Source organism: Hyaena hyaena, unplaced genomic scaffold (genome assembly GCF_003009895.1).
Source record: "Hyaena hyaena isolate Hyena2069 unplaced genomic scaffold, ASM300989v1 scaffold_275, whole genome shotgun sequence".
NCBI lineage: Eukaryota > Metazoa > Chordata > Mammalia > Carnivora > Hyaenidae > Hyaena > Hyaena hyaena.
This window is the reverse complement of record NW_024080908.1, coordinates 398,738-423,845: the sequence shown is the minus strand read 5'-3', so window position 1 is coordinate 423,845 and position 25,108 is coordinate 398,738. Positions and strand designations below refer to the sequence as shown.

The window sequence follows — 25,108 nt, the reverse complement described above, 5'->3', positions numbered from 1 at the left end:
CTGAGCCTGAGAACTCGTCTGTTGTCTTGATGATACATTACGTGGGATGTTCAGCCACTCGGCTCATATTTCCTGAGGGCAAACACTAAACCAAATCAAACACACCAAACCCGTTTTCTCCTTGCTCAGCAAAGCCCTTTCCCCTCCTGAAATCCCCATTCAGCACGCTGCTGAAGTGAGCACAATCCGCCCATACCAGGGAGGTGGGGGTAGAGCCGGGGCCAGGGAGGGGCAGGAAGGGGGGAGCCCAAGGCTAGGATCTTCCGGCCCCCCCCTTCATCTTTGTCTCTGTAGCGAGCCCCGTGCTGCCAAAGGGGGCCAGTGGGGTGCCGGGTTTGGTTGTTATTTTCAGGGTTCTTGTAGGTGAGGTTGGGGTTTCTCCGAGTGCTGAAGGGCCATTTGTTGGAGGCCTCTCTCCAAGAAGGTCCTTGCCTGGAGGCTTGGCAAGGGGCTCTGGGGGCCGGGTTGGGAGTGAGGACACAGGGACGCCAGGAGTTGAAGTCATACCGACAGGCTCTTGGATTCACAGAGAGGAAATCAAAGCATGGTGGGGGCAGCTGCCACCCAGCGCAGCCTGTCGCCAGCGAATCCAAGGAAATTATATGTTCTCTGGCAGCGGCTGCCGGGGCCTTGCTCCATCTCCTTGGCTGGGAGAGGGCTCTGCAGCTCCTGCCTGTCCCGGACAGCCTGGAATTAAAGGCAGTTCCTGGGGTTTACCATGAAGAAATGACAACCTGCTTCTGCAATGCAGAGGGAGGCCAGGGGCCAGCAATTAGCCGGCCCACAGCGGCTGAGTCAAGCGCCTGGGGCCTCTTCTCAGCCCCCCAGCCTCCCTCCCCAGTGGGAAGTGAGGGATCCCCAAGTCTGCTGGGCACCAGCCAGACCACGGCCCTGTGGGTTCGGGGATGTAGACGAGTTTTTGGAGCGCAGGGAAGTCAGTCCCACGGTCAGTGCCGTGGGCAGCGCGGCTCAGTGTCGGGAAGCGCGTTGGCTCTAGACAGCGGCCCTGGGCCTAGTTCGGAAGCGCCCCCCTCAGCCGCTTCAGGATGGACCGTCAGCAGAATTGCTAGATGGCCCTGGGCTCCTGTTTCCTTATTTGTAGACTGTGGGTCATGCTGTCCCCCTTGCCTCATTGTTGTAAGGGCTAAAAAATAACATAAAGGGACGCGTTTGGTCACAGTGGGAGCCTGCTAAAATTCGTCACCACGGGCCACGTATCCCTCCATCTCTTGTCAAGCTCAGCTCACCAGCAAGAAACGGGAATGGGGGAGGGGCCACGTGGCAGGAGTGGGGGCTCCCCCCGCCACATGCCTGCCCCTTTTCTAGAGAGCTCCCTGGCCCCGGCCCGGGGCGGCTGGCAGAGAGGTGCCTTGCGGAAGTCGGTCCCCACAGGATGCCCGGAGCACGGAGCTGCCGTGTCTGCCCGTCACCTGGTTCGGCTCTTTTGTCCCGGGAAAGCCAGTGCGGCCCTGGGGGGCGTGGTCGGGAAGGACTCCAGGTTTTCTCCAGGCGAGATTTTTAAGGTCAGAACAAGCGCCTGGTTTGCTGCTTCTTACGCAGAGTGAGAAAGTTGGCCATTCCGCCTGGGTTCCCTCCAGCTCCGGTTCTGTGACCCTGAAGGCCCTGCCCGGCCTCTCGGGACCCTGGGGCTCTGGGGATGGAGGTTCTGTTTCTCCGTGGGCTCTGCTGCTCTGGGTAGAGTTCCCTGGGGACAAAGGAGCAGGTTTAGGGGAGCTTGCCCATGGCTTAGGGGGCGACAGGAAGCCCCCCCTCCGGTATTCAGCCCCTGGAGTCCTCCCGGGGGCAGGTCAGAGCCACAGCCCTCGGGAACTGTGGGTGGTCCTGGCTTCGAACTCAGTTCCCAGGAACCTGTGCCCAAAGTCCGTTGTTTTCAGTGGTGGGTGATTGTGAGCCTGGGTTGGGGGCGGGCACGTGACTAGATGGGCCAAGGCAGGACCCAGAGAGCATGCCACGCCGGGGACACCAGAGGGCATTCCCTGGGCGGCTCCGTGGAGGACAGGGTGGTTCTTCTGTGTGACCAGAACCGTCACGGCGGTGTCCTTGTGATGCCCTCAGGATGCCCAGGTCCGGGTGCCCGGCTGGCTCAGTCGGAGGAGTGTGCGACTCGGGATCTCAGGGTCATGAGTCCAAGCCCCACGTTAGGTGTGGAGATTACTTAAATAAATGGAACTTAAAAAAAAAAGATGCCCGGGGCATGGGCTGACTACTTTAAAGCATCCCAGTGCCAGTCACATATGTAGGCCGTTCCTTTAGATTTGTTCTGATTAAAAAATCCAGCGTAACAGATGCCTGGGTGGTTCCATCAGTAGAGCAAGCGACTCTCGATTTGGGGGTCGTGGGTTCGAGCCCCATGTTGGGCACAGAGATTACTTAAAAGAAATTCAAAGTTGGGGCGCCTGAATGGCTCAGTCAATTAAGCGTCCAACTTCAGCTCAGGTCATGATCTCATGGTTCATGGGTTCGAGCCCTGCGTCGGGCTTTGTGCTGACATCTCAGAGCCTGGAGCCTGCTTCGGATTCTGTGTCTCCCTCTCTCTCTGACCCTCCCCTGCTCGCTCGCTCGCTCGCTCTCTCTCTCTCAGAAATAAATAAAAAACATTTAAAAAAAAAAGAAATTCAAAGTAAACATTACGGAACACCCGCTCAGGAGAATCCAAAATGAGCAAGAGGTGATTGCTATCTTTCTAGTTCCTTATAGTCTACAGAGACAAATTATTATTTTTTAATTTTTAATGGTTATTCATTTTTCTTCTTTTTTTAAAATATTTTTTTAATGTTTTGTTTATTTCTGAGAGAGAGAGAGAGAGAGAGAGAGAGAGAGAGACAGCGTGAGCAGGGGAGGGTCAAAGAGAGAGGGAGACACAGAATCCGAAGACAAGCTCCAGGCTCTGAGCTGTCAGCACAGACCCCGACGCAGGGCTCGAATCCCGAACCGTGAGATCATGACCTAAGCTGCAGTCGGATGCTTAACCGACTGAGCCACCCAGGCGCCCCTAATGGTTATTCATTTTTGAGAGTGAGAGGGAGGGGCAGAGAGAGAGAGAGAGAGAGAGAGAGGGAGACAGACTCTGAAGCAGGCTCCAGGCTCTGAGCTGTCAGCACAGACCCCGATGCGGGGCTCAAACTCATGAACCTTGAGACCATGACCTGAGCCGAAGTCGGACGCTTAACAGACTGAGCCCCCCAGGTGCCCCCACAGAGACAAATTCTTAATGCCCACGGAAGGCAGGCTGGGAGAGGGGCTGTGATCGAAGTATAGACTTGGGCCCATTAGAAGGCCTGCGTCTGCTGTTGGTTCACGTAGGAGGGTCCCGGAGGCAGGCAGAGCTTGGCCGGGCGGCTGACGACATGAGGCCCTCGGTGATGCCTGTCCCCACAACCCTCGTGGTACAAGGTGGTTTCAAGCCAGACCAGTTAGGAGGAGCAGAAAGATGCCTTCCAGCCGGCCCAGCCTCCCTTTCAAGGAGCTTTTTTCCAAAAGCTCTTTCCGTCGACTTCCACTTACGCCCCACCGGCCGGAGCTTCGTCCCGTGGCCGCTCCCACAGAGCCAGCTTCCGCTCAGAAAGGAACGAGGAGGCGGGATTTACGGGGTCAGCTAGAAGCCTCTGCCACCAGGTGCAGGGTGAGAATTGGGAAAGAAAGGTGAATTATGAACAGAAGGGCTGGGACTGTTTTCCTGAGGATGTGAGATGTTAGCCAGGCCTTGAGAAATGGGTAAATTATGACAAGTAGCTGGAGGGGGAAGTGAGGGGCCTTCCAGACGGAGAAAATGGCCGAAGCACAGGCCCAGCAGCTCAGGAGAGCCGAGAGTTGGAGGAGTGAACCCGGCCGGGCACTTAGGACTTTATTCTGGGGCCACCAGGGAGGGCGTGGGGCAGTTCCTTCTGATGGAGGAAGGTGAGGCTTCACCCCGAGGGGTGCATCTCGGTTCTCGGGGCTCATGTCCAGCCTGGGCACGTTGCCCCCGCACGGACCTCCCCGGAAACAACTGAGACGGGACCTTAGTCGTGCACAAGGGACACACAGGCGTGGAGGTTACAGAGACGCGTTCTGGAGCCACACGGTCAGGGTTCACATCTTGCTGGTACCACTTACCTGCTGTGGGACCTTGGGCAATTTCCATAACCTCTCTGTGCCTCAGATTCCTCATCTGTGAGTGATAAAGAGACTCAGGGGAAGGTCCCCTGGCGTAGGCAGAGCGCGCAGGGCAGTGCGGGGCCGCAGCGTTGCCTCCGCCGCCCGGCTCACCGGTGACCTGGCCTCCCCCTGTGTCCCCTCTGAGCAGTACGAGGAGCGCTTTCTGCAGGAGGAGACCGTGTCCCGGCAGATCAACTCCATCGAGCTGCTGCACGCGCGGCCCCTGGCCCCGCCCGAGGTGGGGAGGCCCCAGCAGCCCCTGCGCCGGCAGGTCCACGTGCGGGGCCGGCCCGCCTCCCGGCCCACCGTCATCCGGGGCGTCACCTACTACAAGGCCAAGGTCCCCGAGGAGGAGAACGACATCGAAGAGCAGCGTGAGTTGGGGTCAGCAGGGCCACCCCAGAGGCGGGCTGGGGAGGGCATCACCGTTGGACCCCGTGGAGCTGCCTGAACTCTGAGCCGCACGCCCCTTTTGGGGCCCGAGTACCACGGTGGCCTCTCGGGGCCAGCTGGGCGGTGGGACAATTGCCTGCAGTTGCTAATCACCCAGAGCTCCTGCCGCACCGTCTCACGGTTTGCTGAGCAGCTTTGGGCAAGTCACTTGACCTCTCTGGGCTTGCAGAGGATCACACAGCAGAGCTGTAAGGGACTTCTGTGCCCCCCAGGCCTGCTCTCCCAGTTTGCAGATGAGGACACTGAGGTTTGGAGGTGGAATGATGTACTCAGACCAGCACCCCCCACCCCTGCAGTGCTGGGGCTTCTACCTGTCCCTGCCTCCCCTGGGCCTCTCCCTTGTCCCTTCTCATAGTTTAAGACCACCTAGCTGTTGGTGTAGTCACTTTCCCCATTAAAAAAAAATTTTTTTAATGTTTATTTCTGAGAGAGAGAGAGACAGAGCACAATAGAGGAGAGACAGGGAAACAGAGAACCCCAAAGAGGCTCCAGGCTCTGAATTGTCAGCACAGAGCCCGACGTCGGGCTTGAACCCACGAACCATGAGATCATGACCGGAGCCGAAGTCAGACGCTCAACTGACTGAGCCACCCAGGCGCCCCTTGCCCATTTTTAACCATGTTTGTTGTCTTTTTAAATTAGTGACTTATGGGATTTTTTTTGTTTTACATACTCTGGAATAAGTCGTTTGTTAATTGTACGCACTGCAAGCGTTTTTGCCCTGCCCGTGGCTTCAGTTCCTTAATGGTGGTTTTAACAAACAGATGGAATGCGGTTCACTCTTTATTTCATCTGTGGTTAGACTCCGTGTCCTAAGAGAGCTTTGCTGCCTCATATTCGTTGTCTGCTCAGAACCCCGCACAGTCCCGTCATGCACAAAAACTCCAGTCCAAACGGCACCCAAACCCCATGTGACGTGGCTCCTGTGTCCTCTCTGAGGTCGCTTGTTACCCTCCCCACACACCCCCACCCCTCCCACGCTGGCCTCTGTTGCTCCCCAGCCTCCGCAGGCAGGTTCTGGCCTCAGGGCCTTTGCACTGCCGCTGTTCTCCCCAGAATACTCTTCCTCTGCTGGCTGCTTGGCCAAGTCTGTCACCTCCTTTGGGACTCTGCTCATGTCTGATCCGACCACTTGTCCACTACTGCCAGTCTCCTCTCCCCTCCCCTCTGCCTGGAGGTGCCACGCCCCACTCCCCTTTCTCCCCCAAGCTGGTGGAGCGTGCTGTCTGCCGAGTGCCTGCACCGCTGGACAGAAGCCCGTGAAGGGGAAGGATGTCTGTGCTGCTCACTTTGTTGCATATGCCCCATACGTGTCTGCAGGGGGAAGGGACGGGAGGGGGGGCTTCCTCCCACGCGGTCGAGGCTGCATGTCCTTCCAGTGCCCTGGGGACGGGGCGGACCTTGGAGGCAGCCTGTTCTGAGACTGCGGGAGACGCGGATCCCCCCCCCCGGCCCCGCCTTTGCTGCTCCCCACCTTCCTCTTCTGAAACCCCAGCCGCTCCGTCCCTGAGTCAGGCTGTCGTGTTGAGGAAAGAAACCGGGTACCAGTCCCGCCGGATGCCACCCGCCCTTGGTGCTCTTGTCCCCAAGTCACAGATGACCCTGTGCTTATTTCCCAGAAGATGAGTTTTTCAGCGGTGAAAACGGAGTGGACCTGCTGATTGAAGATCAGCTTCTGAGACACACCGACCAGCCCACCAGCGCCACCCGGAGGCCGCTGGCCACCCACGGGGGCCCCACTGGGATGAGCGACACGCAGACCTCAGCCCCGGCCTTGTCCTCAGACCCCGGCACCCCCGAGCCCACCCTGTCCCCCTCAGCGGGGCAGCTCCCACAACCACTCCAGACCTCCTCTGTGCCCCCCGGTGCCACGGCGGAGGCAGGTCTGGAACCTTCCACTCAGGTACCGGCCACCACCGTGGCCCACACAGCCACCCAGCAGCCCCCGACCTCCGCCTCCGTGCCAGGGGCCTCCGGGGACGCATCCACCGAGGCGCCACACGCAGTCCTGGTGCCTCCCACCACGGTCCACACAGACTCGCCGGGGAGAGATGCCAGCACGGGGCGGAACGGGGCCTCCGCCAGCCCCACGCTGAGCCCGGAAGAGGAGTATGACATCCGGAATGTCATAGGTGAGTGCCTTCTGCTGGCTCCCCGCGTCCTGCCCGGCGCCGTGGCAGCGAGCCTGGGGGGCTGAACGGAGAGGGAGGAGCCAGGTGGTCAGACCTCTCTGGAAAGGAAAGCGAGTGGAGCTAGGCTTCCAGCCAGTGATGAATGTTAACATCTCGGGTTTGTGGGCCCAAAGTGAGCCGGCGAGCCGAGTGGGAAGCTCGTTTCCAAAGCAAATAGAGATCCGCGGAGCCGGGGCCCTACGGCGTCGGGCGGCCCCATGAACCCCTGCGGTGTGCTCTCCTGGCGTGGGGACCGGGTGCTTGGCAAGGACCAAGTGAAGTTTTCTGCAGAAGCTTTACCAGGCCACGAAATATCAAGGGGTTCTTATTTGTGGGGCCGGGGGGGGGACCCCAGAGTAACGGAAACGAGGGGGCAGGGGAATAACTAGTACCACGGGCCCCAGGGCCCAGTCTCATGAACGGCGGCCCTGGACACAGAGGGACGTCGCCGCCCCATGTGGTAAAAGCTCTCACAGAGGCGGACGGAGAGGGGAGCACCAGCGTGGCCCGATGCCAGGAAGGCCGGGGAAGCTTCCCTGAGGAGGTGTCATTGAGCTGGGTTTTGATGGATGAACAGGAGTTTCCTAGACAGAGAAGGGAAGCGTTCTGACTGTTGGGCCTGAAGGAGCAGAGGATGTTCCAGAAGCACGGAGAGGGCAGCTCTATTCTGTGCCCCGTTCTGGGGGCTCGGCGGCCACACGGGGACTCCGGGAACCACGGAACGTGGGGTGGGGGCAAGTCACCAACAGAAGGAGCTGGGAGCTCCGGGTGTTTCTCCCAAAGAGAACTACACCCGACGCTAGTTAAGTCACCACTGGTAGTGAGTGAAAGGACTGTTGAATCATAGTTTCGTCAAAATGCTTGTTGAAAACCGCACGAGCTTTGCAGAAGACGTGGGTTGCCTTCTGCCCGTGTCTTCCTTCTTCCGGCTTCCTCCTCACAACAAGGTGCCCGTGGCTACCCTCAGTCCAGGTGGACGGCGCACCTGCTGGGAGCAGACACCTGGGTCACAGCCGGCTTGGCCGCTGACCGCTGTGTGACCTTGGCCAAATCCCTGCCTTGCTATAGGCCTCAAGTGAAATTAGAAATTTGCTAAAGACCGTTTCCTCCATGAAATCCTGTGGGTTTTTTGTTTTTGTTTGTGTGGCAGGTTTATCAGGCCATGATAGGTGAGAGGTTCTTACTGGGGGAAAGTCCCAGAATAATGGTAGAGTGGGAGCCGGGAAATAAAGGAGAAACAGACGCCAGGACAAAATCTCGTGAACCTTGAGAGGGCGGCAGTTCTTGGGCCACAGAGGCTGGGTGGGAGAGGAGAGAATGCTTTTTCACTTCCTTTCCCTTCCATGGTGGAAGCAAGCTGGCCACAGTGTGGGCGGCGGCCCCTTCCTGCCCGGCAATTCCCTCCTCAAGCCGCAGGCCCTGCTCGATTTTTGTGGATCGTCCTGGGGTGTGAGCTCCACTCTCTTGCTTCCACACTGGCTCGGGGCAGCCTTGACCATGCTCGGGGGAGATCAGCGCTGTCTCGCCACGGGAGTGAGCTCCCTGGTGCCCCCGAGCCCCCACCGCGTCCCCCTGGGGTGGGACGGACAGTTCGTCTGGAAACGTAGAGTCGCCCCGCCACAGGTGGCTCAAACAGTGGAGGTGAAGACAGGCCGCAGGTGGGCCTCACACCCGCACGCCCTCAGCGATGCTGTGTGTGCCCCCCCCACCCGTGCCTTCCTAGCCAGGAGTGGGGCCCTCTGCTGTGCCCCAGTGTGACTGCCAACATGTGCCTTTCGGGGGCTCTTAGGACTCTGCCCCGCCCCCAGTAGCCTGTCTGAGAGGCTGAGGCCCAGACGGGAGAAACTGGTGGCCATTCACCTGGTGGGGGCAGCCATTTTCTCCCGCTGTTGGGCGCGCTATGTAACCGAAGTGACCTCGGATTACGTCCATCAGAGGAAATAAGGTTCTGCTTGAAGACCAGCCCGGAGGGTTTCTCAGAAGAAACCCCTTGCCTCTGGGGTCTGCTGCAGAGAAAACCCAGGGATGCGGGGTTTTCCTCAAACTCCGAGGGGTGAAGAGAGAGGGTGGCAGAGAGAGAGGAGTGCTCGGTGTCTCGGGTGGCGTGGCCTTGGCTGGCTTCGTTTGGGGGAACCATTTTTAATCGATTAGCGCTCTCAAGTGGCTCCTGTCAGTGTGGTTGGGATTTCCTTTCCGGAAGCTTCTCTGCAGCCCCCTGATTATCTGTGCCTGGCCGGGTTAGACAGGGTTGCGCCGCGCGTCCTACGCGGAGGGAAATACACAGCATTGGGCTGAAACCGACACAGGCCTCCGGTTCGCTGCTCGCGGAGGCTGTTGGCTGTTTAACGAGTCTGGCAGTTTGGGCCCTGAGCTGTTTGAGATGTGGTTTCGTTAAGCGGGGCTGCTTTTAAAAGGAACGTCCAGTGCCATCTGTGCCAAATCTGGTTTTGTGCTGTCCTGAAACGTCTACCGTGAGCCTCAGGGGAATTGTAAACCTTTCAGAAAAACTCCAAAAGCAAGTAAATTAGAATTAAACTTTGGGTCATGGAAACAGGCATTTGGCTAAAGGGTAGCCAGTGTAGGGCCAGGAAAGGAAGGTTGCTGTCAGTGATGGGGGGGCTAGCTTTCCAGGGAGGGTCAGCCGCCGTCCCGGGGCCCGGGGAAGGCTGCTCAGGCTCCTGCAGAGGAAGAAGAGCCTACGCCACGTGGGCCAGGCTCCACTCAGCCCCAGACTTCAACAGCTGCAGCTCCTGATTCTCGAGATTTTCCACGGGGCTGGTTTGGGGCAGGGATGGAGGGGGAGGAGCAGACACGGGGACTGTGGGGGACAGAGCCGGTCTCCTCGTTGAATCCAGGAAACCCGATCTGTGAAGACTGGTCTCCCCCCCCACCCAGTCCCCAAGGCCTGGCGGCCCTCTGGTTGTGGGTGGGGGTGGCCAGCCCGGCCTGCCACGTGTCAGGGTGCTGGGGGAGGGGGAGCTGCATGAAGCAGGTGCGGAGCTGGCGGGAGCTGTCCCAGGTGTCCCCGCCCCCACATGCACTCTGCACTGAGTTACTCTGTCCCCAGTCACCTAACCAGCCCCCTGAAGCCACCAAGAACTTCAGTCATAAGCAGGGGGTCTGGGCCTGGAAGCAGGAATGCCAGGTGGAGGCTTCCTTGGAAGGGGCTCGGGTCAGGCCCTCCCGTCTCTGCAAGGAGAGGGCTCGTTGGGAGCCAGAAAGTAGGGAGCTGTTTTCACTTCCCAGGGGACTAAGCGGGGACAGGCGGCTAGCGGGGCCTGAGGGAGCCGTGCAGGCCGGATGTCCTCCGCCCAGCCAAGGCCAACGGCAGTTCTGACTGTGGACCCCCCTCTCTGGGTGTGGCTGTGTGGGCTCCTGGGGCTGGAGGTGGGGAAGAGCGACCCCCAGGCAGGGGCACATGCTGGGGGGGGGGGGGGTCCAGGGACAAGGGCCTCAAGTCCGAAAGAGGTAGGGCGGCGTTGAGGCGGGACCTGAGGCTCCCCGGGGGGGGGGGGTAGGTGCTCGGAGGGCCGGCGGCTGGTGCAGGAGGCGTTCGCGGCTCAGGCAGGCGAGGCAGTGTCCCCGCTCGTGTTTGAGGCCCATAATCGTCATTCCAGGTCTGGCAGAGGGATGCGTGGGGCGCTTTGGGTCCAAGGGACTCTCTTCTGGAAGGAGAGCTGACGCGGCCGTCCTGGAGGAGGAGGAACCAGCCAGGCCGAGCAGGACCGGGCCGCCCCGAACGAGAGCGTGGGGGGGACATCATGAGAGGCAGTGAATGGAAGCTTTTCCCTGTCTTCTGTGCGCAGTCTCCCTCTCTCCCTCTCTCTCTCTCTCTTTCTCTCATTTTGCTGTTTTTTTGCTATTTCGTGCCAGTGTAAGTGAAGAAATACTAAAAATCCAAATTATTCGCATGAGTTTTACCATTCACATTTACATTGTGAAACGTCAGTTTCAAATGCAAATGTAAGATCTTTTAAGTGCTTCGTGGAAGTCTCCAGAATGACCCAGTTCCTCCGTCGCAGCTCCTTCGTGCACGTGGAGTCTGTTCTTAGCAGAACGGCGAGAGGCCCCACGGAGCCAGCTCGGCTGTTTTGTCTTACTTCTCGATAAGCGCACGCGTTGGCAACACTACCTTCCGCCCGCGGAGTGAGGGGAAGGCTAAAAAGACAGGCTGTTAGTTGTTGGCTGATCCCAGGAAGTAACACAGCAGTAATACAGGGCTCTTCACTCGGTTTTTCACGTTTCTGAAAGCGCCACTCTCTTCTACGTTCAGATAAGTTGTGGCTCTGGGAGAAAGTGTGGCCTCTGGGGCCGTGGGTCCCCTTTGCTCCGCTGCGAGGCAACACGCTCCCCTGAGTCTGGCTGAACTCCCCCCCCTGCCGGGCACAGTGGGTCCCCCCAGAACCCTGTGTCCGTCAGGCCTCGCCAATGCCGTATGCAAACAGGTGACGAGGCAGGCAGACACATGTTTGTCGCGTGCTCCTGTGCACACTCATGCACTCCCCGGTCCTGTCAGACCTCGCTTCTAGAACACCGGGTCATGGGTCACATCATTGAGAGCGTCAGGATGGGGCCGGCAGAGCATTAAACCCCGGGCAGCCCCTTCCTAGTGAGGGCCCTCGGTGATGGCACAGAGGTCACAGGCCCCGAAGGCGCCCCGGGCAGGCACCCGGGCACACAGGCCGCTAGTATGGGCCAGAGCCCTCGAACCGGCGGCCTGCAGGCCGAGTTCATCAGGCTGTTTTCATAGTTGCGTCAGGTCAGCCGCCACGGCCTCTGTTGCTGCCTGTCGTCCCACAGCCCCTGCGTCACCTGTTTCCGTCCCCGCCTGGTCCCTGGAGCCACCTGAGTTTAGGAACTCCGAGTGGGGGGTGGGGTGGGCCGCAGGAGGACCCATGTGCCAGGACAGGGGCTGACCTGCTTCCCACGGTGGCTGGTGATGGCGGAGTTTTGGGTTTAAGCAGAAAACAGCTCATGACCACAGGGCAGGGGGAGGTGGAAGGGGGCAGAGAGGCCTGCGGGGTAACTGGAGTGACTCCAGAAAGAGGCAGTGAGGTCTGAACTCAGCCGGGGTGGGGGGGGGAGGCGGGGAGGGGAAGGCGGGGACAGGAGAGGTGGGAGACAGCCACCTGCGGCTGGGGGAGGGGGGACAGCAGGGACCAGAGACCCTGGTGTGCGACCTGGTGGTGTGTCCGTGCCTTCCTGTGGGGTGCGAAGTGCGAGCGCCGCAGGCTGTCCCCTGACGCAGATGGATTCCCGTCAGTCTGGTGAGGCCTGTGGAGCTGGGAAGAGGCACAGGGGGCGGATGTCCAGTGCGCATTTGGATGTGCTCAGAAACGAGCCCCGGGCCGGGTCCCCGGGCGGAGCTGAGGTTTGCCCGGGGGCCGCAGGACGTGCAGGGGGGGGCTCAGAGTGCCACACTGAGGATAAAAGTGCAGGGCGGGCAGGGGGAGGCCAGCCTGGGAGCTGGGGAGGTTGGACCGGGGTAGGGGTGGGGGGCAGGGGGAGGCCAGCCTGGGAGCTGGGGGTGCAGGACCGGGGCAGGGGTGTGGGGGCGGCCAGCCCGGGAGCCGGGGAAGCAGGACGGGGGGGGGCAGGAGAGAGCACGGGGAGAGCCAGCAGGGAGGGCGCTGGCCACCGGGGTCCGGGGTGTCGGGGATGCCCCCACGCCCCTGTGGGGACCCTGCCCCGTGAGCACCAGGGCTGAGAGCCTGGCGGGGGGGAGGGGGTTCTCTGCAGATTCAGGATGGAGAGGTTACGGGCGGGTTTCCGTGCTGAGGGGGAGAAGCGCCTCCTTTTCAGACCCTGGGCCCCGAGCAGTAGAGCCAGCGGACTGGCAGAGGTTCAAGGGCTGACGCCTGCGGAGTGCTTCGGACACGTTCGCTGTCCCTGAGCGCGGGGGACCCTTGTGACGTGAGTCACGGACAGCCCGCCTTCTCTGTGGCTCCCCTGAACTACCTCCCAGCTTTCTCTCCTCGTCCTTGAAGAGAGTGAACACGAGTGTCTTATCTCCAAGGCCGACAGGGGCCGCCAAGGGCAGGCGCGTCTGAACGGCCCCGACTCTCGGGCCGCGGTCATGGGTCCGGGCTCGTGGTTTTACTGACCTTGAACCTGTTTTCAAGGACTCTGAAACCACGCACGTCTGCCCGCTGTTTCTGCCCTCCTGCTGCCCAGGGTCGCTCTCTCTGAGGTCTAACTATCTCTCTGAGGTCTAACCCCCGTCTAACTATCCACGAGGGAGGCTGGCCTCCAGAGCCAACTCCATGTGCCTCAGTGTCCCTCGTCTCCTCTAACAAATTACCACAAACCCAGCGGCTTAAACAACGAAAGTGTACTCTCTGGCCGTTCTAGAGGCAAGAAGTCTGACATGAGTCTTACCAGGGCTAAAATCAAGGTAACGGAGCGCTGGGAGGCTTCAGGGAGGACCCACATCTCTCCTTTCCGGGTCCGGGAAGCTGCTGGAGTTCCCCGCCTTGCGGCCGCATCCCTCTTGCTTCCTCTCGGCAAATCTCCCACCTCCCTGTTATAAGGGGACTTGCTGTGCCCATTGAGGGCTCGCCCCGGCATCCGCCATCTCCGGATCTTTGATGTAATCACACCTGCACTGTCCCTTTTGCCATATTGGGTCTCCTTCACTGGTTCCGGGGACTAGGACCCGGGCATCTCTGGGGCCACCATCGGAGTGGATTCTCCGAGCACCTTTGTGAAGTAGGCAGAGCATGTGTGATGCTCGCTATTCTGCAGAAGACATTAAAGCTGTGACATTCTGGAGGTAACACAGACTTTGGGGTCAGGAGCAGGGCCAAGACCAAGGCCAGACCTCTGGCTCCAAACCTGGGGCAGATTCTAAGCCCCCCACCCCCAGCCCCAGCCCCACCCCTGCCCCGGGAGCTGCTGCCGAGCCTCCCGACTGAGACAGGGCCTGTAGGGATTTAGGGGGCTGCCCAGGGCACCTAGTGTTTCAAGACTCAGAGGAGTCCTGGCTCCTGGGGGCTCATGGGCAGTTTCAGAGAGGCGTCACAGCCCCGGCAGCCCCTTGACAGAAACCCCTGACCCCCCGGCCCCCTGCAGCCCAATCAGTGGGTTCTGGGATGGGGGAGGGGCTGCCCTGCCTCTGAGACAGGGAGTCAGAGTCCTCGCCGGGCTTTGCCAGGGGGAAGGGGGCACATGGAACGCCCCTCCCGGGGGATGGCCCCCGAGGACGTGCCCCCGCACAGAGGAAGGCGGCCTCCCCACCTATCAGCCTGCTCAGCGCCAGGGGAGGAGATGTTTTCCATCGGACACTCGGCCAGAGCTTTCTGGTTTATTGTCTCGAACAGACCGAGCTCAGACGGGGGGGGGGGGGTGACGCGTGGCCGACGGAGACCGAGTCCCTCCCCGCTCTGTCAGATCAGGACCTAACGAACCCCACACGGGGCAGCCTGAAGCCTGCCTCCCGCCGCCCCAGGCCCAGAGCCAAGGGCACCATGCCTGCTGGGGCCTGCCAGCCTGAGCGCCTTCCTCTCTCAGGGAGGCACCGGGTGGGACGGACCCGAACAGTTTGGAAATGGGGGCGGCCTGGAACCGAGAGGACTTGGTTTTGGTCGCAGGCGAACGTCAGGGACCGATTATTCCTATCACCGTCGCCGCGCACGCCAGTCTTGATGGAAGGTGGGGGTGTTCTGGTCCCAGCTGCGGGGAGGAGCAGGGTGGGGGTGGTGTGAGGGCTGGGTTCCCCCTCCCACCCCCTCCCCAACCCGCCGGGGCGGGGCAGAAAGGGCACGTGTCCTCAGCGGCCGCCCGTCGTCATGGTGTCTGGGAGGCCACACTCACCGCACGATGTACCTAGTAAGCATGGCAGGCTCCCTACTCGGTCTAGAACAGCGTGGCTCCGGTGACCTTCTAGGGCCCCTCCTGGGCACGAGGTGGCTCCAAAGAGCCCGTCAGGAGTACGTGCTGAGCTCCTGTCCCACGAAGGCAGACTTGGCTTAGAAGGGGCGCCGATGCCCAGAGCAGCTCCTTACATGGAGCTTGGTCCCCTGTCCTCCCACTTCGCCACAAGGGGACCCTGACATCTTGCCCACCATGGCGACAGGGGCATGGGCTTGAGGACAGCTCTCCAGGCCCCAGCGGGTGGGCCTCAGGGGGACCGGCCTGGCCCCAGACAGCCGGGGCCAAACCCCTCGGGCAGCGCAGCGGCCGGTGGGCCCTGAGTTCCTGTCACAGACGGCAGGGGCTCAGCTCTGGTCCGGCTTCCCCGGCCGCCGGGTGTCCGCCCAGACGCTGCACCCCAAGGACCGCGGAGGAGGAGTGCGCCCCAGCCCGCCTCCCTCCGAGCACGGGTTCCACGTGGGGGTGACCTGGAGAGCGGAGGGGGAGGCACCAGGGTCCCGGGAGGGGCTCGTTCACGGCACGGTGGGAACAGATGGAATGCGGTGGAAGTAGAGAGGTTTCCCCAGGAGGGTGTGGTGTCAGAAGGGAGCGCTGGAGCCTGGATCCTTGAGGGAGGGGTGTGTAGGGCTGCCGCCTGCAGCCGGGGGGGGGCGGGGGGGACACGCAGCCGCAGCCGGTGGCTCCGTGTGAGGAGTGAGTAGAGCGCCGGACCAACGGGCGGAGGTGTGGACGATGTCCAGGCGTCCAGACTCCAGGCAGCCAGGCCGCTGAGGCCCGCACGGGGTCACACCCGGGTGGCAGGGGCCACCGGCGTCAGGTCCTCCTTCATCCCTGCCCCTCGTCCCTCTGTCCCCCGTCAGGAAGGTGCAAGGACACCCTGTCCACCATCACGGGGCCGACCACCCAGAACACATACGGGCGGAACGAAGGGGCCTGGATGAAGGACCCGCTGGCCAAAGACGAGCGGATTTACGTCACCAACTATTACTACGGCAACACCCTGGTGGAGTTCCGGAACCTGGAGAACTTCAAACAAGGTAGGGGTCGTGGGGCCCCTCGCGGTGCCTTCCCCGCCCCGGCTTCCGTCGCGGCCAGATCGCCTCCTCGGGAAGGGGGGGTGGCAGACGAGAAGGGCCACACCACCTTGCGATGGTGAGAGGTCCTTCCTGGTCGCGGGAGGGTCCACTTCTGTGCGCCCTGCGTTCCCTGCCCCCGGCTCCTGGGTCGTGGACTGGGGGTGGGGCGGTGGCAGGAGGCCAGCGGTGACAGGCCCTCCTCCTCCCCGAGCAGGGGACAGTGCGGGGGCTGGGCTCCCGTGGGTTGGCGCCCTGGGTCTGGACACCGCCGGGCGAGGGGAGTGGGCGTCCTCTCCGGGCGGGCGGAGGCTCAGGAAGGTGAAGCCGTTTGCTCCACGAAACCAGAAAGCGGCAGAGCGGAGACACAGCCCCAGGGTCCGCACCCCTAGCCGGTCCCGTCACACTGCCCGCCCCCCGCCCCCCTGCAGGTCGCTGGAGCAATTCCTACAAGCTGCCCTACAGCTGGATTGGCACGGGCCACGTGGTGTACGACGGCGCCTTCTACTACAACCGCGCCTTCACCCGCAACATCATCAAGTACGACCTGAAGCAGCGCTTCGTGGCCGCCTGGGCCATGCTCCACGACGTGGCCTACGAGGAGGCCACGCCCTGGCGGTGGCAGGGCCACTCGGACGTGGACTTCGCCGTGGACGAGAACGGCCTGTGGCTCATCTACCCGGCCCTGGATGAGGAGGGCTTCAGCCAGGAGGTGATCGTCCTGAGCAAGCTCAATGCCGTGGACCTGAGCACGCAGAAGGAGACCACGTGGCGCACGGGGCTGCGGCGGAACCTGTACGGCAACTGCTTCGTCATCTGCGGGGTGCTGTACGCCGTGGACAGCCACGACCAGCGCAACGCCAACATCTCGTACGCCTTCGACACGCACACCAACACGCAGATCGTGCCGCGGCTGCTGTTCGAGAACGAGTACTCGTACACCACCCAGATCGACTACAACCCCAAGGACCGCCAGCTGTACGCCTGGGACAACGGCCACCAGGTCACCTACCACGTCATCTTTGCCTACTGACGCCCGGCCCGCGTGCGGAGTGTGTGCGTGCGCGCGCGTGTGTGGATGGCTGCGTGTGGTTTAAGAAATCTATATTATTTTGTATGATGTTGCGGGTGTAAAAGGACAGTTTGGGTCTATTTTTTTGTTTTGTTTTGTTTAAAGTGGATTGTAGAGCAATCCACACGTGTATGTGCTGGTCTCACCCTCCACCGTTTAGATTTTCGCGCAAATGAACTTCTCCTGACCAGGAACCACCTTCCTTCCAGCCCTCAGCCCCTCCGGCTCCGGGATGGTAGCCATCGGGGTCTTGCCGGCCGACGGCCCTCCCGGAGCAGGGGTGAAGGAGGCGAGAAAGAAGTGTTAAGGGGCGGGAAAATTTTTATGTATTGGAGAAGTTTTAAAAACCCAGAAAAATGCTTTTTTTTTAAATAAAGAGGAAACGTAAAACCACCCCCTGCCCCCCAACGTGTTTTTGTTCAGCATGGCTGTGCCCTGCAGGGTGGATCCTGTCGCTGGGAACAGAGCCCCCTCCCCTGCTCAGTCCGCCTCCCCCTCCTCATCCTCGTGGTGAAGGTTCACCCTTCCCCTCGGGAGACAGCCGGCTCTGAAAGCAGCACCCCTGCAGGGAAGTGGGGGGGGCCAGGCCCCTGTTGGGGGAGCAGCGGCCTGGAGGGTCCTTCCCAGAGACCTCCGGCACCTCCTCCGCACCCACATGCGGCCCGGGCCCCAGCCCTGCACTGCCATCGCCCCCACCCGCCCTCAGCGCCCTCCACTTCCACCCTTTCCAGAGTGACTTCTCTCTGTCCTGGGCCGTCTGGGTCAAGTTCCCTCAGCAAGTGTAAGTGATCGTCAGGTCTGGGGGCAGCAGGAGGGTCAGAGAGAGATAGGTGGGGTGGCCAGGGCTCGAACAGATGGCGGATGGTGCCCGTGTCCACAGCCCCATTTGGCCAGGGGAGGGGACAGGTGTCTGGCCACGCCCACTCGGCCAGGGGAGGGGGACAGGTGAGACCGCCCCAGAGACTGAAGCCCCAGCAGGGCGGCCCTGGGGGCTCAGGGTGGCGGAAACTCTTATCCGTCCGTCCAGGTAAAGTGATGTGGTGACAGCTGCGGGCCTGCTGGACCAGGACTTGTCCCACCTCCCACTCCTCCCGGCGGCCACTCCTCCCACCGCCCACGCCTCTGGTGGCCGGGCCACAGCGGGACATTTGCCCCCCCCCAGCTGTGCCTCGCCCTCGGCTCCTTGCTGCGTCCTCAGGCGCCAGGGCTTCCGGGACGGCCTCCTCCCCGGGCCTCGGTGCTAACCTGAACGCTGGCCCGCCCTGGTCCCCGCTTCCTGGCCAGGGTGGCCTCCGGGGCTGAGCGCGGGGACCAGCACCCAGGGGCAGTCGGAAGTGGTCGGGGCTCAGTCGGGGCCCAGCTGTGGTGCAGAAGCAGTAGCTCTGAGGGGCCCAGCTCACAAGGTGTGGGCGCAGGGTCTCGGGACACAGGTCGCGCCCTGGCAAAGCCGGGCCAGCCCAAGAGGCCTCCGGGTGGCAGTGGGCGGCGGCCCCGCCTGGGCAGGGGGTGGCTGCCCTGACTGGCCACGCTGGGTCTGGGGGCCCCGGGGGGAGGTGGTCAGCTGAGGGGGGGGAAGGGCCGGTCCCCATCCCCTCGCTGACTCTGGGAAACACCTGGCCACGCACCCTAGGGTCCCCCCAGCCGGGGCTCCTGAGAGCCCCGTCCCGACCCCTCAGTGGGGCGTCCCCACCCGCTGAGCTTCCAGGACACCGGCCCCTGGGACACCAGCTGCAGCTCATGTGTGTGAGCTCATCACCCTCGGGCCAGCCGCCCACTCGGGCCAGGTGAGCCGCTGCCCACAGGCCGCAGGGAGGGAGAAGGGGAAGGGGCGGTGGGCCGTGGGCGGAGTGACCGCAGCTCCGAGGCCGGTGGTCGGAAGCCGCTTCCCTGAGCGCAGGCAGGACTCCCCAGGCCACTTCCTCATCCCAAGATCCAACTTCGGAAATACGAAGAATCAGAGGGTGAGTTTCTCAGACAGTTCAGGAGGCCGAGGAACGGCTGGTAAGTTCCGACCTTGGGCTTGCCCTCAGCTGCAGGAGAGGGGGGCCCTCGGCCTTCAGACCTGCTGACTAGTCTCCTCTGAGCTCTGCAACCCCTTACAGTGACAAAGACAGATTTACACTTGACCCTCCAACAGCACGGACCCCCCCACCCCCATACAGTTGAGAGTCCACGCGTAACTATTGACTCCCTCAAAACGTAGCTATTAATAGCCTACCAGTAACACAAGCAGTTGATTAACACCTATTTGCTGTGTTGTGTGTATTATGTTGTTACAGTCACGGAAGCCAGAGAAGAGAACACGTTAAGGAAACGTAGGGAAAGTAGACTGACGGTGCTGGACTGTAGCGGAAAAAAATACACTCGCTGAGTTCAAACCCGTGTTGTTTGAGGGTCAAGTGTACTTTTCTCCCTATTACAGTACTTCCGAACAGCGTAATTTTCTAAAGTAGAGAAAGAAATGACCATCCCTGTTTTTACATTCACTTATTCATGTATGTGCATGTTTTCCTTCAACAAATGTTCACGGAGCCTCCGTTGGAGGTCCCGAGGCCCAGGGCGAAGTCCTGACTTCAGGGTGCTTCTGTTCTAGAGCAGAAGAGAGAGGAAATGCGTTTCTGTGGGAGGTGATGGCCATAGTCTCTAGCAGGGAAAGGATCCAGAGAAAAATGGGAGAAGGGGAGGGCGTGGCGGCTCAGAGAAAGTCTGTGCGATGAGGGGACGTTTGGGCAGAAGCAGGAGATGGGGGGTGCCCAGCCTGCAGACCTCCGGAGGCTGGCAGCGCGGGGGAGGGCGGAGGGGAGCGGGGGAGGGGGCGGGGTCCCCAGGGTCCCCAGGCACTCAGTGAAGCCACCGCACCTGCAGCCTCCCCAGCACCGCGGGTGGGAGCTTCCTTGTGCCGCCACCTCATGCGCCAACACCCCTGAGCGTAATTGGGTGACGGTGGCCTGTTTCCCACCTGCTACTGCGCGCAGTGAGGCCAGAGGGAACCGTGCCCCGTGCCTGGCGTGAGTCCTGACTCCCGGGTTTGGCACTCGTGTGACCTGGAGTCAGGCTCTCGGAGCCTGGCTGGCATCTGTCAAAAGGAGCACATTCTGCGCACATGGGGAGTACGTTCACGGAAGATTCAGGTAAGGCAGTGCAAGGAGCATACATGAAAAATACTGGCCATTATCACCCCCCAAAGCTAACATCCTTGATTCCTCAAGTCTGCTCTTCCTTTGGGCTTCCCTTGATGGTCCCCTGGCCCCCTGGGACATACCTTGAGGACCCTTTTTTTAAAAAAAAAATGTTTATTTTTAGATCGAGAGTGAGCAGGAGCAGGGGAGAGGTGGAGAGAAAGAATCCCCAGCAGGCTCTGAGCTGTCTGCACAGAGCCCAACACGGGGGCTTGAACTCACAAACCCTGAGATCATGACCTGAGCTGCCCCGCTGTGAACTATTGTTAAATCTCTTTGAGTCTAGAATAGTTCCCTGCTGCTCTGCCCCTTTTCATTCATGCCATTGATTTGCTGAAGAAACAATGCTGGTTTTTTGGCAGAATATCCCTTGCTGACATCACCTGATTGCTTCCTTCAACTATTTCCTTTGTTCCTCTCTCTCCTGTTTTTCCTTTAAACAAGAAGTTAGAGCTGTGAGTTTGACCTCCAGGTTCAGTATTTTTGGCAAAAAGGCCTTCAATGGTGATGCCGTGCAGTGGGTACTTGGTATTTTCTGTATTTGCCCTACGATTGCTGTTGACCTTCTCCAGCCTCCCCACCCTTCGATGGAGTTTCACACCCTATATCAGCCCACCTGCCTCCTGGGTCCCCTCCCACAAGTCTGTCGAGCCCACTGCTGACAGATGGATCTTGCGTTGATGATGTCCCTGTGACCGTCAGGCTGATCAGGAATGCCTCAGGGGGCTATAATCATTAAGCAACTTTTTTTTTTTTTTTTTTTTTGCCCTTGACCGGAGGAAAGCATCTCCATGCTGCCTGGTTCCCCTCCCCTGCTTAAAATCTCTTCCCTCTAAACTGGACCCAAGAGACCCCACGTGTGGCCACTTGGATTGGAGCTAAGAGACTCCACATGTGGCCACTTGGATCGGACATAAGAGACCCCACGTGTGGCCAAATCTGGTCCGCAGACAACCTCCACACATTATTTATCCTGAAAGTGGTGGCCCCCACTAAGTTGTCTTTGCTGAAAAGTAACAGCCAGCCTACCTCCCCTGCTTCCCAGCCTGTCCCAAACCCTGAGTTAGTCACTCATCCGCCGTGACCTCCAAACTATAAGGAACGTGGATTAAGTGACTCAGTGGGTCCGCTTAAAGCTCTCCTCGCTTAACCTTGAGGAGACCAGCAGGCTCGCCCCGCCCCAGGGGAAGAGTAGGGATCCAAGAAGCTCTCTCCAAAGGAATCCTCTTCAAACATCCTCTTTAAAAAACATCCAACTCCATTTTTTATTTTGCACTTTTAATGTGGGTGAAGAGTTTAAAAGTCCCTACCCAGTTCCGGACATCACCTCGGCGAACACAAGGCACCATCCGGCCCCTTCTCTGGAACATGAGGTCCAGTGTCTCAGGGGGCGGGGGGCTGAAAGCTACCCACTTCCTGTAACCCCGCCAGGCTCCGCCCTCCAAGAACACCTTCCCCACCCCACCCCCACACTTAGACTGTCTTCAGAGCTGCCCCCCCACCAAGGCGGTCTCCTCAATCCCCCAGACAGGGCAGCAGGAGCCCGTAGCCCGGGACGCTGCGCAGGGCACATGGAGGGTCTTGGATTGTGACTTTCTAAGACTGCAACTCAAGATGAACATTTGCTTTCTGAGAACGTTCTCCCCTTCCGCACGAATTCCTTAGCACCCATATCTTTAGGAGTTGTGGCTTGTTAGCAACAGGAAGACTTTCGTTAGCGTAAACTAAAGAGATTTTATTGGAAAGAATCTGGCAAGTTCACAGACCCCAGGAAAACCTGGGAACTCAAGATCTGGGAAAGAAAGAACTAGGTCACGTCTGGGGCTCTGGGTCGCTGGACATGGGGAGTCGTCTGGAGGTACGACCGACTCTCCTGTAGCTGCCCCCCCCCCCCGCCCCAGTGTCTCCATTTCCAGTTGCAGACTTCCAGGAGAGGGACAGTCCACAGCCTGCCTCCCTAAGGAGGCGGGGATTCTGTGCTTGACAGCTCCGCTGACGGTCACACCAAGTGAGGAAGGGCCACACCCCTAGGTGAAGGGCCACCCAGCAGACAAAGGCAAAAAACAAAACCAGAAGTTGGCTACAAAGATCTTCCCATGCGGCGCCTGGCGTCTGGGGGGCTCAGTCAGTTAAACATCTGACCTCGGCTCAGGTCATGATCTCACGGTTTGTGGGTTGGAGCCCCACTTCCGGTTCTGTGCTGACAGCTCAGAGTCTGTCTCCCTCTCTCTCCGCCCCTCCCCTGCTCATGCTCTGTCTCTCAAAAAATTAATAAACATTTAAAAAAAAAAAAACAAAGATCTTCTTGAATAGTAACCTCCACTAATGTATTTGAAATGGGACTCAGTTTCCCAAAGCTCAGTGTATACATGACACTTTGTGTAAGGAATCAAACTTCTGTTTGTGCTAGCTGCTGGGGAGTTTAAGGCCACATCGTGTCTTACCCCCAGCGAGCCCATTGGAGTTTATGGTGTCCGTGCTGTCTTTGCCCCTCTCCTCATTCTGTTTTATATATTTTTAATGACATTTTTCACTCCAGTATAGTTAACATACAGTGTTATGTTAGTTTCAAGTGTACAATACAGCGATTCAACACTTCTGTACAATCACCCTGTGCTCATCGGCATAAATGTGCTCTTTATCCCCTTCACCTGTTTCCCCAGTCTCCCCACCATCAGCCTGATGTAAGAGTCTGTCTCTTGGTTTCTCCCTCTCTTTATTTATTCCTTTGTTTGTTTCGTTTCTTAGATTCCACATATGAGTGAAATCATATGGTGTTTCTCTTCCTCTTATTTCATTCAGCACATAATACACTCTAGCTCCAGCCACGTTGTCTCAAATGGCAAGATTGCATTCCTTTTTATGGCTGCGTAATATTCCCTTGCATGTATCTGGATGTCTGTATGTGTGTATATATACATCAAGCCTTTATCCAGTCATCCCTCGATGGACACCTGGGCTGTTTCCATAGTGTTTGAAGAAAATGCTGCTAGAAACCTAAGGGAGCACGTACCCCCTTTGAGTTAGTGCTCTTGTACCCTTTGGGTAAATACCTAGTAGTGCAATTGCCGGATCATAGGGTAGTTCGATTTTTAATTTTTTGAGGAACCTCTGTAATGTTTTCCTGAGTCTCTGCACCAGCTTGCATTCCCACCAGCTGTGCAAGGGGGTTCCCCTTTCTCCGCGGCCTCGCCAACACTTGTTTCTTGTGTTGCTGATTTGAGCCGTTCTGACAGGTGTGACACAACCTCGCGTTGTGTTGATTGATCTGCATGTCCTCGGTGATGAGTGATGTTGAGCATCTTCTTCCGTTTTCTGTTTTTAATGTCCCTTTTTCTGACTCGCCGTCTACATGTTTGCTGTGGTTTTGGGTTTTGTTTTCCTGGAATAAGGCAGAGTAGAAACGAGTAGATGATCTGTGACCCTTCAGGAATGTGTTATGGTGCAAAGTGAGGTTCCTCTGCCCCGCGAGCTTTCCCACTGGAAGGAGGGGCCTGCGGTCCGGGGGCCGCGGTTACAGAGACCTCGGGGCACAGCGTCCCTGGCGCTGCGAACTTGTGACTTGTGATGCTTTCCCAGAGTCACTAGATGCAAACAATTGTGTTCAACGTTAACTGCACAGCAGCCCTATGTTTAGGGGCATGGATGTGACCTGTGGGGAAGCAGGCTGGGTTTCCTTGGAGGGAGGGAGAGGAGAGGAGAGGGAGAGGGAAGGAGGGAGGGAGAGCACAGGGAAATCAGCTGCAGCAGCTCGGAGCTGGGCTCTCCTCCGGGGTTATTTTCCATGTGACCTCAGCTGAGCTCTCTCTCTGGAGGAGGTTGCCTGGCCCGGGAGCACCAAGGACAATTTGGCAGCGCCTGGGGGGTTAGAGTGCAGCCAACAGCAGCAGGTGCCAGGAACGGGCTGGAAAACTCTGGTGAACTTCCCAGAGTCACAGCGCAGCCTCACTCCAGGGCTGGAGAGGAAGCCGGGACGTGCGCCTGCTGCCCTCAGAAGGACCCCTGCTCTTCCCTCCTCCCTCCCCCTCCTCCCTCCTCGACAAGCTGGCTTTTCCTGCCTGAGCTCAGAGGCCCGGAGGGGAGGGGGTTCTCATCAGGGATCTCCAGCTTGTAGGCGCTCAAATGGGGGACAGTGGTTGTGAGGACCCAGCAGGTGCCCCGTAGGTCCTGGGGGGGGGAGGTACCCCAACTGTCTCCGGACCGAGACGGAGAATATTCAGGACTGTCCATCATCTGCTCACTCCTCTTGTACATGCCCCTCCCTCCCTCCACCGCGGCCTCAACTGCACAGGAAGCCTCGGCGAGAGCCCTGAGCTCGAGTGCCCCCTGTTTCCTGTGTCCTCTCGCTCAGGCTCCTTGGCTCGCCCGCTCCCCTCCCCTCGTCCGCTCGCCTGGCTGGGAAGAAGGTTCCCATCGCCGTTAACTCCACTCGCCTTGTCAAGGGGCCCCTGAGAAGACCCTCAAGACCTTCAGGGTCCAGAAGGGCTCTTGTCAAAAGTGCTGTTCCTGGGGCGCCTGGGGGGCTCAGTCAGTTGAGCGTCCGACTTTGGCTCAGGTCATGATCTCATGGTTCGTGGGTCCGAGCCCCGCATCGGGCTCTGTGCTGACAGCTTAGAGCCTGGAGCTGCTTCCGATTCTGTGTCTCCCTCTATCTCTGACCCTCCCCTCCTCACGCTGTCTCTCTCTCTGTCTCAGAAAAAAGAAAAAAAAAAGTGCCGTGGAGCATCCTGGGAGCCCCAGGCCGCTGGGCCCAGGGACTCTGAGGACCGCGTGGCAGGTCCCGGTTGCTCGGGGACAGTGATACTCTTGACTTGAGGGAAACACAACCTCCCTTTTTGCAGGATGACCCTTGTAACTTTCTAGGAAACTCCTCAGAGTATGGCTTTCTTGAGATAGAGCCATCCAAGTTCAAGGGACCGTTTGGGGTTATTCGAAACCAGTCTCTGCGTCAGAGTGCCGCTCAGGTCCAGGAAGTCACGTACCAGCCGAATTTGCTCCCCTGGGCACCATGGGCCTCTGATGCGGGGGCTGCGCTGGCTGGAGCTCGCCTTTCCTGCCTCTGCTCAGGCCGTTCCCTCCCCCTGTGAGGCCCCAGCAGGTGATCCCCGCCCCCTGCCACCCCCCCCCCCG

At 59.6% G+C, this 25,108-nt stretch overlaps 1 protein-coding gene across 2 annotated transcripts in view; it reads left to right on the top strand.

Moving 5' to 3' along the window:
* The window catches only part of OLFML2B (olfactomedin like 2B), a 35,571-nt gene extending 18,385 nt beyond the window's left edge, over positions 1–17,186 (top strand). Inside the window, exons 5-8 of one of the 2 annotated variants that reach the window (XM_039245990.1) lie at positions 4,307–4,532; positions 6,234–6,743; positions 15,515–15,691; positions 16,159–17,186. In XM_039245990.1, coding sequence (XP_039101921.1) covers positions 4,307–4,532; positions 6,234–6,743; positions 15,515–15,691; positions 16,159–16,760 — 1,515 coding nt within the window. In that variant the 3' untranslated portion in view covers positions 16,761–17,186. Of the gene's footprint in view, positions 1–4,306; positions 4,533–6,230; positions 6,744–15,514; positions 15,692–16,158 lie in introns of both variants that reach the window. The other variant, XM_039245989.1, reaches the window with a different exon arrangement.
* The last annotated feature ends 7,922 nt before the right edge of the window (positions 17,187–25,108 follow it).